Source organism: Arachis duranensis, chromosome 5, assembly GCF_000817695.3.
Source record: "Arachis duranensis cultivar V14167 chromosome 5, aradu.V14167.gnm2.J7QH, whole genome shotgun sequence".
NCBI classification, from domain to species: domain Eukaryota; kingdom Viridiplantae; phylum Streptophyta; class Magnoliopsida; order Fabales; family Fabaceae; genus Arachis; species Arachis duranensis.
The window spans coordinates 63002045-63022487 of NC_029776.3; the positions used below are offsets into that span (position 1 = coordinate 63002045).

Here is a 20443-nt window from a genome sequence, read left to right on the forward strand (position 1 = left end):
TTTGGACATGTGAGAAGAAGACCGATAGAACATCCAGTCAGGAGGGTGGATGAGATGGAAGATGGACAAAGGGCGAAAGGCAGAGGAAGACCTAAGAAGACCATCCATGAGGTGGTCAAACGAGATCTACATGTAAACGGTCTCTCTGTAGACATGATACATGACAGAGCACAATGGCGTCGCTTGATTCATGTAGCCGACCCCACTTAGTGGGACAAGGCTTTGTTGTTGCTGTTGTTGTAGTAAGAGAGGAGTCGATGAGTAACAAAGAAACTGAGAGCAATAAACACACTTGTGAGAGAGATCTAAAAAGTTCTAGCTTAGAAAGAGTGCATTAGAATCATTGAATTCTATGGAATCCTTAGTTTCTCATACATCTAACCACAAAATTCTTAGTATTTTTATATCAATTTTCCCAGGCTTTGTAGATTCACTGATCAATTATGGAGGCATTAATATAGATGAAAAGAAAGGAAGACAAATTGCACACTTTGGACAAGATGGTGAAAGTATAGTTGGAAATATTGAACTTGCACACATGAAAGACATAGCCACAATTCAGTGGGTAGAAAAGAGTCATCAAACCATGGTATTTAAACCCGAATATTGGGTTTGGATTCCTTGGAAGGACGAACAGCATCTCATTCAAGATTCAAGGACGAATCTTTTTAAAGAGTAAGAGAATGATACGTGGTCAGGAGGGCATTTTCGTCATCTTAGAACTAAGGGACAGAATGAGAATCTTGTCATATTCAAGGATCTGAATTCTAGAAGAATTGTGCCATGCTAGTCTTGGATATCAAGAAGACCAAGAGTCCGTCTCAAAAACAGTGGTACTGAAAGGGCAACAATTCATAAGCCCATTAGGCTAAGGCAAGACAACAAGAAGCCTAATAAAGCTTTTCAAATTCAATTGGAGGCATAATTTTTATTAATTTTTGAATTTTAGTTATTTATTTTTAATTTGTTTTGCTATTAGAGTTTGTTGGAAGATTTGATCTACTTTTGATTTGCTTAGTAGTATTTTTAGGGATTTTAAATTTAAATCAAATCTGATCTAATTTAATAAGATCAAATTTGATTTAAATCCGTTATCATATCTTTAGAATTTTAAAATTTAAATCAAATATGATCTAATCCAATAAAATCAAATCTGATTTTAAATTAGTTATCTTATATTATCTTATCTTTTAGTTAGTTTGTTAGGTGCCTATTTAAACACCTTTGGTGAGACAATTTACACAACTTTCATGAATAAAATTTTCTTAGTGCTTTATGCACATTTTTTTAGCGTGATTAAGTGAGATGAGTGATTTGCTTCGACTTGTTCTAAGGTAATTCTGCGTAGTGGTCTATTTCAATTTTCATCCCTCTAATTTAGATTGTCAAGGACAGGTTCTTTGAAGGTTTAGTGAAAAATTTCTTCCGATAACCTAGGTTGCTAAGAACAGATTTCTTAGAGGTCTAGTAGAAAAAATCCCTTTTATTTATCTTTTATGTTTTCGTTGTGTCTTTAGGTATGCCCTTTATTGAATAATCTTTATCTATTGTGATAAAACTCCTAAATCCCAATCTATTTCTTATCAAAAAAGATTGCAGTGGATAGATTACCAATAAAAGTACAAGATGAAAATACATAGCACTGAATTTCAGTCCTAGTACAACAGCAACCTGTTACGCACCTCAACAGTAAGGAAGATCAAGGGCAGAATGGGAAAATAACTCCTTTTCAATTTTCATATAGGAGCAGAGGTAAGAAAATAATAGAGTGGGGCAACTGGTGAGTAAGAACGAAGTAGAGTAAGAATTAAGGAGAGAATTGGCCTCCCATATGGCAAATATCATTTTTATCATTTGCTATACACTCGTACACACATAATATAATTCTTTACTGATTTGGGATATATCACACTGATACTCCCTTCTCTGTGATTTCATATTCTTGTCTCTTTCTATTCCCTTCAATTACTCCCTACTGCATCCATATATTGCTGCTACTTAATTATATTCTGCTTCCTAAATATCTCTGGGAGTCTTACAAAACCAAGCCTTTTTTCAACTAGTTGTGGTGAACAGAATTTAGAAGGCCTAACTAATTATTCATGAAATAAAAATGTGAAATTGAGAAAAATTATGAGTTAAATACTAATTTAGTTTTTAAAACAAAAAAAGTAGACAAGAAACTCACCAATGTGGATCATTCTCAGAAGAAATTCCAAGAAATAATGAAGCAATAATGCCAACACAAGTGCCGATTTGACATAAAGAGCCTAGTGCCCCCCTGTATCTTGTCGGAGCAACCTACGACACATTGAACAGACATATGAATGAAACCGACTTATTATTTTTGTCTTACTCTTTTGTCAACATTATGCATTTTGGTTCCTTAACTTACCAAAATTTTCAGTTTGGTCCTATACCTTTTCTTTCTATCCTTTTTTTGCCCTCTTATGTTTCATATAATTAACAATTTAGTCCTGGTTAACTAATTACATCACACAACAGACAGAAAATATTGACATGGCAAAATCATCCACATGTGTGCTACACGAATACCATTTGTGCCATGCCAACATCTTTTTGTCAACGCGTTGATCAACAGAAGATAACGCAACAAATGTAGGCAACATTATGAAGCAAGGACAGCAGATAAGGTTGCGGAACAACACAAGATTTATCGAAAAACTTATCATGATAGTAATCCAAGTGTTTTGAAATATTATCGAATTGTTTTGAATATTGTAGATTTGTTGCACGACTTTGTTTTTGGTACAAATCACTTATTTTGAGACATGATTATTTCTTGATCGGATTTTGTGCAATTCGTTTTGTTCGAGTTTTGCAGCTTAATGACTTGTTTTAATACAAATCATTTTTGAAATTTATTGTACAGATTTCATACTACTTGTTTTGATACAAATTGTTTATTTTAAAGCTCGTAATTATTTCTGAGTATAACCTCGTCTAGCTCGTTCAATACGAGTAGTTTTAAGGTTTTGCGATTTGTTTCCTTTCAAATCATTTAATTAAAACGTGGCTATTTTTTTATCTGATTTCATACAACTAGTTTAAATTTGAGCTCTTTTTAGGAGTTCATAACTTGTTTTACAACTTTGTTTACTTTGAGTCATTTTTAAGTATCAGATCATCTTTATAGCCATCGGAATTCGTTGCTTTATCCATCGTGCCCGCTCAAGGTGGAGCTTTATGAAGTTGGACTCGAGCAATCAAGCGAATCGGATTATCAAATGAAGCCTTTCAATGATTTATTCAGTTCGTTCATTCCGAGTTTTTTATAGATGACTTGTTTTTATACAAGTCACTCTTTCAAAGCACAACTCGTTATATATCAAGTTGTTTTGCGCGATTTGTTTTAATACAAATTGCTTAGATCATATGGTTATTTTTTCCTCGATTTCGTTCAACTCATGACCTTGAATTATTTTAAATCATCAAGTCAAATTATAACCATTGGACACCAATTTGAACCTCGTCACTTTATCCGAGCGACCAATAAAAAGGTCGACTCGTGATTTTTGCGCTTTGCCGAGCATAAAATGGCGCCTTAAGTGAAGGGATTATATGCGTATTTCCTTCACTTTCTAGTTTTTACAAGGTGGTTATCCTTGTGTGTGATACAATTCGTTTTGCCCGAGCTGTTGGAGGTTTGTATTTATGTTTCGATTTTGTTCAAAACATTTACAATCTATTCTTTCCTTTCCAACTTGTTTTTGTACGAGTCATTTAGTTGAAGGGTTGTTTTTCTTGTCATTTTTGTTTTTACCCTTTTAATTTTTTACAACTCATTTTATATCGAGTTGTTTCAATTTTGCTTTAGAGATTCATTTGATACAAATCACTTTTTAATGCTTTGCTTTAATGATTTGTTTTATACAAATCACTTTTAAAGCTTTTTTCTTAGGTTAACACGACTTGTGCTTGATACAAGTTCGTTGAAAATATGGATAATTGGCACAACTCATTTAAACCGAGCTGTCCTTATATTGTAGATGCTGGAACAAGTTTTTTTTATAAGACTAAGTTGGGACACTTTGTAGTAGCCCTTTTCCAAGACTTCAGTGATCTTGTAGGGTCCTATCCAGTTTGCTGTCAGCTTTCCTTCGCCAAACCTCTGTAGCCCGATATTTTCTTATTAGGATGAGGTTGTTTGTGGTAATCTCGTAGCCATCCTTTGTCTCGAAATCTCTTTTCTTATCTGACTTTGCTCTCGAATTTCTGAAAGAAGGTCGAGCTTTTCTTTTTTAGCTTGAATGTTACTAACCTCATTAGAAAGTTTCTCAAAGCTTCTTCTCTTATCTGAGTTTGCTCTTAGATTTCTCGAAGAAGGTCATGTTCTTTTGTGTTACGACTTCATTGTAGAATGTTGCCCTTGGTTTTTCTTTATTTATGTCAATGAGAATCATGGCTTCTGTACCATAAACATGTCGAAAGGGAGAATCTTCAGTGGTGGTTTGAGTTGTTCCATATGCTTATAGTATTTGTGTGAGCTCTGAAAAGTCAGTTAGTAGAAGCCAGCTCGTAACACCTTTTTGCCAGTGACTTGCCCCCAGATGAATTCCATGGATTTCACTTTGGGTTTCATTTAGAACCTTTTGTATTCGAAGTCAGGAGGTGTTGAAATCCACTTTTATAGAGAATATTACAAATTAAGGTGTAGTGTTGAGCTTCTTTCATTAATCTCCTTGCCTCCCTTTACTCTAGAGAAAGGATGTTGAACTTGATATAATCAACACTTGGAGTCACCCGTCTCTAAATTATGAGGATGTCATTCTTGTCAACTTCTTTTGATACTGAAGGTGACTATAATGTTTCTTAGATCATGATTTTATTATTGTCTCAAACTTTGTATTGGCTAGTTTGGAGATTTACTGTTGAAGTAGATAGGAACAACTAGGTAGGAGATGAGCTTTACTCTTGCCACAAGACTTTTATGAATTCTTCGAAAGCTTGTTCATATTCTAGGTTCACAGGCCCCTTTTATAGTAGAGTTTTCTCCTTTTATTTTCTTGCTACTTTTTTATTTTGCGTTAGGTCCAAGTATTAATGGTTCACTGAATCCTACTATAACCTCTATTGGATATGACTTGTTAGGCGATTTCTTTCTCCCACCCCCTTCTGCTATTGGAGTATATTCTTCGTGTGATAATTTATTTTTTTCCATTATATACTTCCTCTTGACAGGTTAACTTTCTTCTAAGTTTTCCCTTTCTCTTCATGACTTTGATGTCTCTTTCATAAAAGTGATTATACCACAAAACTTACATTTATGTTGTGTCCAATTTCACTATCATTGTTTGGTTGTGCGATTGTATTTTTTGTGCCAGCAAATCCATTGAACAAATTCCTTTTACAAGACTTTTTTCATAGTTTCTGACGTTAAGTCTTTAAGGCTTCTTTGGACACCATTCTCGAAAAAGATCTTTTTTTAAATGATATTTTTAAAAAAATCTTTTATAAAAGTAAAAATAATTTTATATTTGGATATCTCACATAAAAATATTTTTATCTATCAATTATGTTTGGATAAAATAAGATAAAAGTACTTTTTATTCATTTATTATGTGAAAAACATCTTTTTTTAAGAAAAAAAAGATCTTTTAAAAAAAGATGTAAATTGTAACTTCTCGCAAAAGATATTTTTTATTTTTCTAGTACTTTTACTATTACTATTCAAAATTTGCCAAACACACTAAAAAATAAAAAAGATCTTTTTTCATAGAGAAAAAAAATCTTTTCTTATCGATTTAATGGTGCCCAAACAAACACTTAATCAAATCAGCTGTTTCTTCTGCTAGAGTAGTATCGATCTTGTTTCCTCCTTTCTTTTTCACATATTTTCTTTTGCCAATCAAATTTTCTTTTAGTTAAACATTCTTTTCTTCAGTTGGCTTAAGACAATGCTTTCTTTTCTTTTGTTTTGGTTGTGTGTGCTTTCTTTTTTAATGTCGTTCATCTTTGTTGGTGTGAGCATCAAATTCTACAACAGGATTATTTTATTATATTCATTGGCAGTGATACAATTTGTGAGTAACCAACGAAAGATGTACCCAAATACGGTCTCATATCCCTTTTATTTGAATCTCCTTAGACTCCACTTTGGGAGTCGGGCTAGCGGGTTTGGTTTTAACCAGTGGTTGAGACGCAACCAAAGCATGAGAACCCAGATTCGAAATAGAGCGGTCGGTCCGTAATTCACAGTTGCTTTGTTGTTCAACCTAAAGAGGTAATCAAGAACCTTCAAGATCATAGAGGAAGCTTCAGAGCGACCTCGCTCGAGGGCTTCAAGATCATGGAGGCACTAATGTTGAGGGCGTCAAGGAACTAGCTCTTGCGTTTAATGGAGCCATTGGGGAAGGAGCTAATGCTGCCGGCTCGAGAGGTGGTGTTGATGGAAGAGGATTCAGGAAAGGAGAAGAGGCAGAGATGGGCAGATTTGTGGCTTTCATTATGTGCGACGCAGTCGTACCCATCCTTCCTGTTCTCCATGTCTTGGTGGTGATAGAGACAAGCGTCCCTCCACTGGCGAAGGTAACAAAAACATCGGAGAGGAGAAAGGGAGAAGCTGTGATGATGGCAAGGAAGGTTGCAGGAACACCGGCGAAGAAAGTAGCCAAAGAGCAATGGTTTCCATTCTTTCTTCATGATTCAGTATGGCCATTTTATTTATTTATTTATTTATTCCTAAAATTTGTGCACTGGGAATATGCAACTATTCCATTACCATAAGTAGGTATCTGTGGTTGATTTTTCTGTCTGGTGTGTAGATCGGCACTAGAAGTAAAAATCTTTAGAGTGGATCACCACTTTTTTTTTTGGACGATGCTGATGAATTTGTGGTTTTCAATCCACCATGGTTGGTGTTGTCATCATCATATTGAGAAGGTGCATTAGGGGCTAGTGTGTTAGCCGCTGGTACGGGTGCAATATCCTCGTATTTGTCGTTTAGTATATTTAATCAAATTTAACTATAGAAGCAAAATCATCATCCCCATTTGATATCGTCTGTCCATTGGGATAAGTTTTTACGGAGTTTTTGGTATCATGGAAACTGTATTCCAAGCCTCTTTTTAATATGCTTGCATCTTATTCATGTCGAATGGTTGTCTGACCATCTTGTTGATCATCTGCCATTATCAAGTGTTGAGCTTCAGATCCCGACAATGGCACCAATGTTCCGTCAGTTACCTAGAACGGTGATTTGGGCCTGAACGTGAAGTCTAGACTCCTTCTGAGGCAGCGTCCGACTTGTGTTGGTACCGAAGTGCCACCATTCGAGTTCCTCGTAAGGAGGTGGAGATGGTACCTGCAAGAGACTCTGATACTTAAGTTAGCAAGGGCTTTAGGTAGGTTTTTAGTAAATTGGAACGTAAATATACTTCAGGAGTGTCAGTGTACTTATAGCAGATTAGATAACCATCTTTTGAAGTAATTCCACCTTTGAAAGTGGATAACCATTCCCTTTGTTGGAGATGTTGTTGAGATTTTCCTTCTAGATAAATAGGAAATATCTTAGGAGTCAGTTACTTAATTAGATAAGTGGGACCAAACTCATGTCACTGTGTCCGACCTCTATGAGATCGGGTAAGAGTAGATCAGAACAATGTCTGTAGGTTAAGCTTTATTCATTTTGAACTTGGCTAAATTGTAGGCTAGTGCATGAACAGATGGTAATGCTGATACTGGTTAAGATTATGGACCTAAATAAGAAAAGAGTAAATAGAGACTGAAAATATATGAATAATTACTCTGATTGAATACGGTGTGCTGTAAGGAAGGAACACTAACCTCTATTTAATAAACAGGGAACCCCTAATTCTAATCAAATAAAGAAAAAATAATGAAAACATGGCAAATGTCCGAACTTATTTCAAAAAATACTACTGGATATTATGATTTATATCTGTTTGTTACACACCTCAATGACTCCTTTCCAGTTTATGTATCGAAGGAGAGGCAAGAAGAAAATAATCGAATGAGGTCTAAGGAGTGAGGGGAACCAAATTTTAGGGAGTTTGTTAGACGTGAGAGGTTATATATAGAATAAGAGGAGCAATTGGAGGTTAGGAAGAATGTAGAGTAAGAATAAAGAGAGAATTGGCCTCTCAAATGTCGAATATCAGTTCTATTATTTCTAATACACTTATACACACAGTTATTCTCTGTTTTAGGAGATATCACAATGATACTTCCTTCTATGTGATTTCATATTCTTCCTTATTCATATTCTCTTCTATTACACACTACTGCATTCATATATTGCAGCAACTTAATTCTGTTTTGCTTTCTAAATATCTCTGGGAGACTTACACTGTTTCTTAAAAAACGTAGTTAAACACTTGATTGGAGTCTAAAAATCACCTTGATACATAATAACAATTAAACAAACAAGCCAATAAGCATGTGTGATGCGTGAGCATCTTGTCTATCTTTTCCTAGTGAATTTGCACTTAAATTGTTGAGTTTAATTAAGAATTAATTATATTTTAGCCACTATGGATGCTATTTTGAGTTTTGGGCAATTTTATTTATTTCAGATAGCATTCGACGAAATTTGACAAAGTCTCTGCAGCATAAGAATCAAAGGAGATAGCTGCGAGGAGCGACACGCACGCGTGCCTGACGCGTGTGCATGATCTAGAAGTTTCCACGGCAACGCGTGCGCGTGACTGACGCACACGCGTGAATTGAAGATTTGCTCAACGACGCGTCCGCGTGACTTGCGAAGAAGACCAGCGATGCATACGCGTGACTGACGCGTACGCGTGACGTGTGCAATCTGCAAAATTTACAGAAATCGCTGACGTGAATTTTGGGCTGCATTTTGACCGAGTTTCTGGCTCAGAAAACACATCAGAAGCTGCAGAATGGACAATCAAGTGGTCCCCACCCATCAGCTGAAGACTTGTTAATTAATTCAAATTTAAATTCAAATCTTATTTTTTAGGAAAAGATATTATTTTTAGTTTTGAGATAATTAGATTTTAAAATTTATGAGGGACATTCCATTAGGAAACTCTGTACATTTAGACACAGTACATTTTTACCAGAACCATTATTTTTTCTTCTCTGAACCATGAGCAACTAATTCTCCATTGTTAAGGTTAGGAACTCTGTCTATTTGTATGAATTTATTCGTTTGATATTTTTAATTTAATCCATGTTTAGATTTATATTTCAATAATTATTTTCGCTCTTTATTTTATGAATATGGGTGGAACGGAAGTATGACCCATGTTCTAATTGAGTTCTTGTAAAACTTGGAAAAGCTCTTTACTTGAACAACAGCTTGAAAATATATTATACTAAATTTCTAATTGTTTGTATTTAACGAGATACGTAACATATAATCCCCTTATTTTTGAATAATTAGGATTCTTTTGGCATATAAACTAGAAATTGATCATCACCCTCTAATTGGAATTAATTGACAAAGGAATTGGCAGTTAATAAATTTTAGAGAAAACTAGGAAGGTCTAAGGAATTAGGGTCTAGTCACATATAGTTTGCCATGAATTAAATCTTGCATGATTAAATTAGTTAGTAAGAAAAGTTAATTCGGAAAAATAGATAACTCTAAAGCCTTAACTGCCTTCTTCATATTATTCTCCCAACATATTTATTGCCTGTCTTCTAAATTTACTGTTTAATGCTTTTGAACTCTCAAACACTATTTTCTGTTTGTCTAACTAATCCTATCAAACGCTATCGTTGCTTAATCCATCAATCCTCGTGGGATCGACCCTTACTCACGTAAGGTATTACTTGGTACGACTCGGTGCACTTGCCGGTTAGTAGTGTGGATTGTAAAATACCGTACCAAGTTTTTGACCCCGTTGCCGGGGATTGATAGTGATTAATACTATCAGTTGTTTGATTGCTTAGATTAGGCATTTTAATTTTAAATTTATAAAAATCTATTTTTTAAAAAATATTTCGAAGAAAAATTTTTATAAATAGCACCAATATTTTTCCTAATTTCTGAAATTAAGTTTCGTGTTTTGATTTATTATTTAATATTTTTATGTTATTATTTTACACAGATTACCTCACTGGGAATTCTCTCCACTCTGACGTAGAGATTCTCATTCTTTCTTATTTTCTGATTGTTTATGCGCAGGAACAGACACAAAGAACATCTCTTCGACTTTGATCCCGAACCTGAAAGGTCTTTCAGGTGACGTTTACAACAAACAAGACTTTACAAGGCTACAAAATCCACTATGGATCCAAATAATACTAATAATGCTAATGGGACAAACCCGAATGGAAATGAGCAACAAAGGATAGTACTTGGCTCTTATTCTTCTCCTACTGCAGATCTCTATCGAAAGAGCATTGTGGTGCCTCCTATTGTTGTGAACAACTTTGAGTTGAAGCCCCAACTGGTCACTCTGGTACAACAAAACTGCCAGTATCATGGTCTTCCCCACAAAGACCCAAATCAGTTTATTTCTAATTTTCTGCAAATTTGTAATATTGTGAAGGCAAACGGAGTAAACCCAGATGTGTACAAACTCATGCTCTTCCCGTTTGCACTGAGAGATGGAGCAAAACTATGGCTAGATTCCCAACCCAAGGAGAGTTTAGATACTTGGAACAAAGTGGTTACTGAATTTCTCACAAAATTTTTTCCACCAAAGAAGCTGACTAAGCTTAGGATGAAGGTTCAGACCTTCAAGCAGAAGGATTGTGAGACTCTATATGAAGCTTGGGAGAGATACAAGCTACTGACTAGGCAATGTCTTCCAGACATGTTCTCTAAATGGACTCAACTAGACATCTTTTATGAAGTTTTGGATGAAATGTCCAAGATGTGTCTAGATAATTCTGCAGGAGGTTCATTGCACAAGAAGACACCGGAGGAGACTACTGAGCTTATGGAATTGGTTGCTAGCAACCAATATTTATACTCATCTAACAGGAATCCTGTGAACTCTGAGGCTCCTCAGAAGAAGGGTGTCATGGAAGTGGAAGCTCTTAATGCTATTCTTGCTCAGAACAAGCTTGTGTCTCAGCAAATAAATTTACTTACTCAACACATGGATTGCATGCAAGTCTCAGCTATCAACACCCAAAACCCACCTCAAGAGATCTCTTATGACATGGCAGGACATTTAGTGCAAAATGACAAATATGATTATGCTCAATCCTTTTCAGAACAGGTTAATTACATGGGGAGCGGTTCTAGAAATCCCAATAATGACCCCTATTCTCAGACATACAATCAAGGATGGAGAAATCACCCAAATTTTGGGTGGAAGGACCAACCCCAAAGACCTCAAAATTTCAACAATAACTCTCAGGGCAGTTTCCAACAGAACAGCTACAATAACCGCCAATCTCAGCCTCAGCAAGCTAACTCTAAATCCAAGGAAGATTCTAATTGAGAGATGATGAAGAGTTTTATGCAGAAAACCAAAGCCTCAATTAGAAACTTAGAAGTGCAAACGGGTCAACTGAGCAAGCAAATACCTGAGAGGTCTGCAAGTACATTTCCAAGTGATACAGTGGTGAACCCAAGAGAAGATTGCAAGGTTATTCAATTGAGAAGTGGTAAAACAGCTGGCTCTGAGACAAGGGCCAATGAAGAGCTAGTTGAAAAAAAAAAAACTCCAAAGAAGAAAAAGAAAGAAGTGGAGCACACCTCCCCCAAAGCGTGCAGACAACCCATTCCCTAACTCTCTAGACACGTATCCTACATTACCAAAGGCTCCTGAATACAACACAAAAATGCCATATCCTCAGAGACTTCAGAAAGCTTCAAAAGAAAAGCAATTCTCTAAATTTTTAGATGTCTTCAAGAAGCTACAGATCAACATTCTCTTTGCAGAGGCTCTTGAGCAAACGCCTCTCTATGCTAAATTTATGAAAGAATTGTTGACCCACAAGAGGAACTGGAAAGAACAAGAAACAGTGGTGTTAACCAAAGAATGCAGTACCATTATTCAACACAACCTTCCTAAGAAGATGCCAAACCTAGGGAGCTTTATCATTCCTTGCACCATTTGAGATATCACCATTCAGAGAGTTTTATGTGACCTTGGAGCCAGCATCAATCTCATGCCACTTTTAGTGATGAAAAAGCTTCAAATTGAAGAAGTAAAACCCACTCATATTTCTCTTCAACTTGCTGATCTTTCTATTAAATTACCTGTGAGTGTTGTTGAAGATTTACTTTTTAAAGTAGAACCATTCATCTTTCCTGTTGATTTTGTTATATTAGACATGGAAAAGGAGGTAAAATCCTCTATTATACTTGGTAGATCCTTTTTAGCTACAGGTAGAACTCTGATTGATGTACAAAACGATGAATTGACCCTAAAGGTCAATGAAGAACAGGTGGTCCTTCATGTTTTTGAAGCTCTCAAGCACCTTAATAGTTCTGAAGGGTGTATGAAAATAGATGTTATTGAACCACTTGTTCAAGAGGTACTGAAAGCTGATATGCTTGATGACATTCTGGATCCTATCTCTGAGTATGAATTAGTTGAAATTGATAATTCACCACCCCAGAAAGCTATGATTCACACGCCTAAAGCAGAGGAGAAAGCCCCCAAGCTTGAGCTCAAATCCTTACCCCCTTCTCTGAAATATGTTTTCTTGGGTGAGAATGACTCATATCCAGTAATTATAAGCTCTTCCCTGAAGCCTGAAGAGGAAGAGGCGCTTATTGCAGTGCTCAAGAGTCATAAAACAGCTCTTGGATGGACCATTAGTGACTTGAAGGGGATTAATCCAACCAAGTGTATGCACAAGATCCTCCTTGAAGAGAATGCTAAACCAGTTGTGCAACCACAAAAGAGACTCAATCCAACCATGAAAGAGGTGATCCAAAAAGAGGTAATGAAACTATGGAAAGCGGGAATTATTTATCCTATTTCTGACAGTCTTTGGGTAAGTCCTGTGCAAGTAGTTCCCAAGAAAGGAGGGATGACAGTGATCAAGAATGAAAAGAATGAACTTATTCCCATAAGAACTATCACGGGATGGAGAATGTGTATAGACTACAGGAGGCTCAACACTGCTACAAAGAAGGATCATTTTCCCCTACCTTTCATTGATCAGATGCTTGAAATGTTAGCTGGTCATGCATTTTATTGTTTTCTAGATGGATATTCTGGATATAATCAAATTACAGTGGACCATCAAGATCAGAAGACAGCATTCACATGCTCCTTTGGAGTATTTGCCTACAGAAGAATGCCTTTTGGACTTTGCAATGCTCTAACAACATTTCAAAGGTGTATGCTTTCAATTTTTTTGATATGGTTGAAAAGTTTATTGAGGTATTTATGGATGACTTTTCTGTTTTTGGTAATTCTTTAGAATCAAACCTTATTTTAAATTTGAAAAAATGTCATTTTATGGTTACAGATGGTATTGTTCTTGGACATCGAATTTTCAGTAAGAGAATTAAGGTTGATAGAGCAAAAGTGGAGGTAATTGAAAAATTACCACCACCAACTAATGTTAAGGCAATCAGGAGTTTCTTGGGTCATGCAAGATTTTATAGAAGATTTATAAAAGATTTTTCTAAAATTGCTAAACCTCTAAGCAACCTCGTGTTGCTGATGATTCTAATTGTTTGCATGCTTTTGAAACTCTAAAAGCAAACCTTACCTCTGCCCCCATTATAACTCCCCCTGACTGGGATCTACCATTTGAATTAATGTGTGATGCTAGTAATTTTGCTATAGGAACTGTTTTAAGACAGAGACATGGTAAGATTGTACATGTCATTTACTATGCCAGTCGTGTGTTAAATGATGCCCAAAAGAATTACACAACTACAGAAAAGGAATTATTAGCTATTGTGTATGCTGTTGATAAGTTTAGGTCCTATTTACTTGGCTCAAAGATTATTATTTATACTGATCATGCTGCTTTGAAGTACCTTCTAACCAAACAGGATTCTAAACCAAGATTAATCAGATGGGTGTTGCCCCTTCAGGAGTTTGATATTGAGATAAAAGACAGGAAAGGGTCAGAGAATCAATTAGCTGACCATCTCTCCAGAATTGAGCCGGAAGCAGGAGTACAACCACCCACAGCTGTGACTGAAATGTTCCCGGATGAGCAATTGTTCCTCATTCAGCAGGCACCATGGTTTGCAGACATTGCAAATTATAAAGTCATGAATTTTATCCCAAGGGAGTATAGTAGGCAACAAGTGAAGAAGCTGTTGACTGATGCAAAGTACTAGATTTGGGAAGAACCGTACCTTTTTAAAAGGTGCTCAGATGGAATAATTCAGAGATATGTCCCGGATGAGGAAAAGCAGCAGATTCTTTGGCATTGTCATGGGTCTGATTATGGAGGCCACTTTGGTAGTGAAAGGACAGCTACAAAAGTCCTTCAGAGCGGATTTTACTGGCCAAATCTCTTCAGGGACTCAAGAGCATTTGTGAAGCACTGTGGCAGATGTGAAAAAGCTGCAAATCTTCCTGCCAACCATGAAATGCCACAGGAGGGAATTCTTGAGGTTGAGGTGTTTGATGTGTGGGGTATTGATTTCATGGGACCTTTTCCACCCTCACATTCAAACAATTATATTCTAGTGGCAGTTGACTATGTGTCCAAGTGGGTGGAAACTATAGCTTTGCCCACCAATGATGCCAAAGTGGTAATGAACTTTTTTCAGAGATATATCTTTAGTCGGTTTGGTGTCCCACGGACACTCATTAGTGATGGAGAAAGTCATTTCTGCAACAGACAGCTGGACTCTCTTCTGCTGAGATATGGCGTCCGTCATAAAGTGGTAACCCCTATCACCCTCAGACAAGTGGACAGGTTGAAGTTTCCAACAAGGAACTTAAGATGATTCTAGAGAAGACCGTTAGTATTTTCAGAAAGGACTTGTCTAGGAAGCTTGATGATGCTCTTTGGGCATACCGAACAGCGTACAAGACTCCCATTAGCATGTCCCCTTATCAGTTGGTCTATGGCAAAGCCTGTCACTTGCCAGTTGAGCTGGAACATAAAGCTTACTGGGCAATCAGGTACCTGAATCTTGATTCAGAAGCTGCAGGAATCAAGCGAATGCTTCAGTTGAATGAGCTTGATAAATTCAGATATTCAACCTATGAAAATGTCAAGCTCTATAAGGAAAGAACCAAGCTACTACATGACAAAAAGATTGTCATTAGAGTTTTTGAGCCAAGAAAAAGAGTGCTTTTATATAATTCAAGGCTCAAATTCTTTTCCAGGAAGCCGAAATCCCGATGGTCAGGACCGTTTGTGGTTACCGGAGCTTCACCATATGGCCATGTTAAAATACAGGAAGAGAATTCTGACAGAAAATTTACAGTGAATGGCCAGAGGTTGAAGCAATATCTTGGAACCGAGATTGATCGCCAGAGATCCACTCATCTACTGAATTAGCAAAACTGACCGTCAAGCTAATGACGATAAAGAAGCACTTATCGGGAGGCAACCCGATGATTTCATATCCTTAGTTATTTTTTGTAGTAGTAGTTTCTTACTTATTTGATTTTTACTGAGTTCTTACTAATTTTCTAATCATGCAACTATTTTATCTCAGGAACCGAACACCTCAAGCTCTATATATAAAAAAACGCATACGACGCGCAAGCGTCACTGACGCGAACGCGTCAATCATGTGTGAGTCACAAATAAAATTTGACAGAAAGTTGAGCGGGAATGGCACCGGAACCAACCTATTAGCACAAACAAACCACGCGTACGCGTACTCCACGCGTGCGCGTCATTTGTGATTTTCGCCATTCACGCGGGCGCGTCCCCGACGCGAACGCGTGACCAGCAAATTCGACGTAAAAGAGTGTTCGAGCAGAGAGTTGTGTTGGCTTGGAGCAAGAAGTGTGCTAAAGGCACAAGTTAGAGCACGCAGACACATGACTAGCGCGTTCGCGTCAATCGCACATAAGACCATCCACGCTAGCGCGTGCATGACGCGAACGTGTCGTATGAATAATTGGCTCCCAAGCCATGTGAACAGAGAGTCGCGCAGGCGCGCGGCTGGCTTCGCGCGAATCGCACAAAATCCAGGGCACACGAACGCGTGCCTGACGCTAAGGCGTCATTATGAAGAATGCGCGACCCACGCGTACGCGTGCTGTACGCGTACGCGTCGCTTGCGCCGCCCAGTTTTCTTTTTCTCTCTCCCAATCCTAATTCTCTCTTATTCTTGTATCCTTTTATTTTTCTCTCCTCATAATATTCGTCTCTTCTATTTTCAATTCTTCTTTGCTTGAAGACAAGCAAACCTTTAAGTTTGGTGTTGACGCTGCGCTTATGAATTTTCTGGCACAAAAGAGAGGCGAATCATCTTCACTAAAGAACACAACCTGACGAATAAAGCGACCGCTAGGATAACTAACGTGGTTGAGTTCCTTTCATTTTTATTACTCCCAACTTTTTCTATGTTAAGTTCCGATTTTCTGCTATTTTACTTTGTCTGTGCATGATCCTTTATTAGTTAGAATCCTATAACTAGTTTAGTTTTCTTTTAATTGCTTTAACGCTGAAAAGATGTTTCATGTACCACTCACTGAACTTGAATCTAAAAAGAAAAGAAAAAGAAGTGATGTATTGCATGAAAAATTGAGTTAATTCTAAGAATAGTCTGATTTACTTAAAAGTGGTGGTATTTTCTATGATTTTTGAATGCATAATATAAACAGTGCATATTTGAATTTGAATCAAGGGATGTTAATGTATAAGGAACAGGAATTTAGAGAATTATTATGACTTCTCTGAAATTTAAAAAAATTTAATCTTTTAAACAAAAGAAACAGCAAAATAAAAGAGAATAATAATAATCAATAAATAAAAGCAAGGTCCAAGGCTCTGAACATCAATGATTGGGGAGGTTAGACATGATTAAAAGCTCAAAGAGTTATTTCTCTAGTCATATGCTTGTGGTATGATTGTGTCAAGAAATCCTTGAGACAGAACACTTAGAGTCGAGACCAAGTGCGTTTAACAAAGTATGCCAAAGGCTTTGAGCACCACTGTCTGTGAGTAACTGAAAGAAAAATCAGGACTCAAATAAAGTCCCCCAGTTAAGTACTTGTGGTGTTTTTGTGTCAAGTAATCCTTGAAGCAAAACATTTAAAGTCACGGCTAAGCTTAAGGTGCAAAGCACCAAAGAAAAAATAAATTAAAGTCAATTTTGATGTGTTCAAGGATTAAACTGAAATGTAAAGATCAGAGAATTCATAATATTATTCGGATTCTAATTTCGAATGACCATGACATCCTCCTGGTTCAAAGAAGAGTAAAATATCAAACATATTCAGGATTGCAGTTGTAAACCCCTACTATAAAAAAAGAGAAACGAGCTTAATCGAACTATCATTCTCATGCAAATTCACAGCATAAGCTTATATTAGTTTTGGTTGCTTGAGGACAACCAACAGTTTAAGTTTGGTGTTGTGATGCGTGAACATCTTGTCTATCTTTTCCTAGTGAATTTGCACTTAAAACTTGGTTGCTGCAGAATGGACAATCAAGTGGTACCCACCCATCAGCTGAAAACTTGTTAATTAATTCGAATTTAAACTCAAATCTTATCTTTTAAGAAAAGATATTATTTTTAGTTTTGAGATAATTAGATTTTAAAATTTATGAAGGGGATTCCATTAAGAAACTCTGTACATTTAGACATAGTATATTTTTACCAGAACCATTATTTTTTCTTCTCTGAACCATGAGCAACTAATCCTCCATTGTTAAAATTAAGAGCTTTGTCTATTTGTATAGATTTATTTGTTTGATCTTTCTAATTTAATCCATGTTTAGATTTATATTTTAATAATTATTTTCGCTCTTTATTTTATGAATATGGGTGAAACGGAAGTATGACCCATGTTCTAATTGAGTTCTTGTAAATCTTGAAAAAGCTATTTACTTGTACAACAGTTTGAAAATATATTATACTGAATTTCTAATTATTTGTATTTAACGAGATACGTAACATATAATCCCCTTATTTTTGGATAATTAGGATTCTTTTGGCATATAAACTAGAAATTGATCATTACCCTCTAATTGGAATTAATTGACCAATAAATTGGTAGTTAATGAATTTTAGAGGAGACTAGGAAGGTCTAAAGAATTAGGGTCTAGTCACACATAATTTGTCATGAATTAAATCTTGCATGATTAAATTAATTAGTAAAAAAAGTTAATCCGAAAAAAGAGATAACTCTAAAGCCTTAATTACCTTCTTCATATTATTCTCCCAACATATTTATTACCTGTCTTCTAAATTTACTGCTTCATGCTTTTGAACTCTCAAACACTACTTTTTGTTTGTCTAACTAATCCTATCAAACACTATCGTTGTTTAATCCATCAATTTTCGTGGGATCGACCCTTACTCACGTAAGGTATTACTTAGTATGACCCGATGCACTTACCGGTTAGTAGTGTGGATTGTAAAATACCGCACCAATGTGGTTTCTGTATGAGCGAAGAACATGTTCCTTCAAATGGGCCTCACTATCAAATAAGTGATGATATTAAAAAGAAAGTATTGCATCATTCATAGCTTTTCCTTCTATTAGCTAAGGTCCTCTTATCTCTGTACTCTTCTCTTCTCATTAATAAGCATCTGCTGTGCCCCAAGCCAATTTAGAAATTAAGGATCTAATCGTAATTGAGTGAAATATAGACTTGGTGGGTTTTTTAACTAAGTTGCCTAATTGGAAAATGAGTAAGAGTGGGCATTGTTATAAGAGAGAGGTGGGAACTATAAAAGGCTGTGGGAAGTAGTGAGAAGACATGGAGAAGAGGAAAAAAGATAGGATCACACTCTAGGAGAGAATCAGGTGACTTGAATACCTTCCTTTACTTGATAATGATTACAAATACTGGGAAATTTGGTGATATCTAATATCACTCCGTCTCCCTTGTCTTCTATTACTATTTCTTTCTTCTACTTATTCTAGATGCCAGGTTCTTACAGAATCACTAATGGAAAATTCAGGACCTAGTATATGGTGTTGACATGAGCTAAATCAACCTAGTATCATTAGAAAGTAAGAAAACGGTTTCCAAAGCTAATATAGTTGATATCAACAAGTACCTCAGATATGTATATGGGAACAAGAACTGTATTCACGCCGATACCAAGACCAACCAGAAATCTTCCTCCAAGTATATCATTCAACGAGTGGGCTTTTGCACTGGACATAAATCAGAATATGTAAGTTCTGACCATTTTGTAGAAAAGCAACAAAAGTGTTAAATCATAGCATTTGCCTTCTGATCAATATAAGTAATGATGAATCACACGGGATCACAAAATAGTGATCAATCATCTAATACATAACAAAATCATATTTTAAAAGAAAGGATATGAACAGAAAATTCATTAACTACATTAGAGAAATATTATGAAATCCCTGTTACCTAACAAAATTTAAGTATCAGAAACATAGTTTACAATCATTAACAGGAGCAAAAGCCATCACCTTAATAAAAGGACAAGAGAGAACAAAAAGAAGGTAAACCCTGTTAAATAAGTTCCCAAAGAATAGAATGAGTAGCTATATGACAGAAGCAAGTTGTTTGTTCCTTTTAAGCTAGTTTAGCAGGTTTAGGAGCAGTAGGGCTAGGCCTAGCTGCTACCTATAAATACTAGGGATTGGTTAGGTTTAGTCAGTTGGAAAAATCTGTTCATTTTGTTAGTTCAGGAGAGGGAAATTCTCTCCACAGTTGGTTAGATCCAATATTTCAATAACGGGATTGTGATTCACAATCCCTAGTATATCAATAAAATCCAATGTTCTGAAAACCGGACCGGACCGGCCGGTCGAACCGGTTTAACCGGGAACTGGCAACCAAAACGGTCTGGTCCGCTGTCTATAACTGCTCTGTCAAGAACCGTTTAAAAACCGTTGAACCGGACCAGAACTGGCCGGTTGGACCGAACCGGAAACCGACCGGTTCCTTAAAAACGACGCCGTTTGGAGTTTTTTGGAAAAAAGAAAAAAGGGAAAAGCAACGCGTCACTCTCACCCAGTCACCCCCTTCCCCCAACACCCCTCTCTCATTCGTGAATGCCACACTCATCTCATCTCCTTCTAAAGCAAAGTTCACAGTACTGACAAACCAAAACCCTAGCCTCCTCCTCAACGATTCTACTACCGCCGTGCGTGGTTGTCGGCGCCTCCGTGGGTTCCTCCTTCCCCCTTTCCCGAGCCAAAACCCAGGACCTCTATTCTAGCGCGGCACGTCATCCCCATCCCTGGCTTCTCTATTCAAGCCTTGGAGCAGCTCGCCGTCGTCTCGTCGCCGTTTCGTTTACAACCCAGAAAAAATAAACAAAGCTTTGGTAGCGCTGAGAGCCCCTTGCCCCCTTCTCTCCTTCTCCTTGCCCCCATCCCTGGCTCTGTTAGTTTGTTTAATTTTGCTTCGCATCCGCTCCTTCCTTTTA

General features: G+C 36.7%; 1 protein-coding gene across 3 annotated transcripts in view; it reads right to left on the reverse strand.

The window, feature by feature from the left end:
• LOC107489480 (probable plastidic glucose transporter 1) overlaps positions 1-20443 on the reverse strand; it is a 38389-nt gene that overhangs the window by 12072 nt on the left and 5874 nt on the right. For 2 of the 3 annotated variants that reach the window (XM_016110232.3, XM_016110231.3), the window contains exons 4-5: positions 19091-19190; positions 2189-2301 (exon numbers count right to left, since the gene is read on the reverse strand). The exons of the other annotated variant lie outside the window; for it this stretch is intronic. In XM_016110232.3, the coding sequence (XP_015965718.1) occupies positions 2189-2301; positions 19091-19190 (213 nt within the window). The remainder of the gene's footprint in view (positions 1-2188; positions 2302-19090; positions 19191-20443) is intronic. 3 annotated transcript variants of the gene reach the window in all.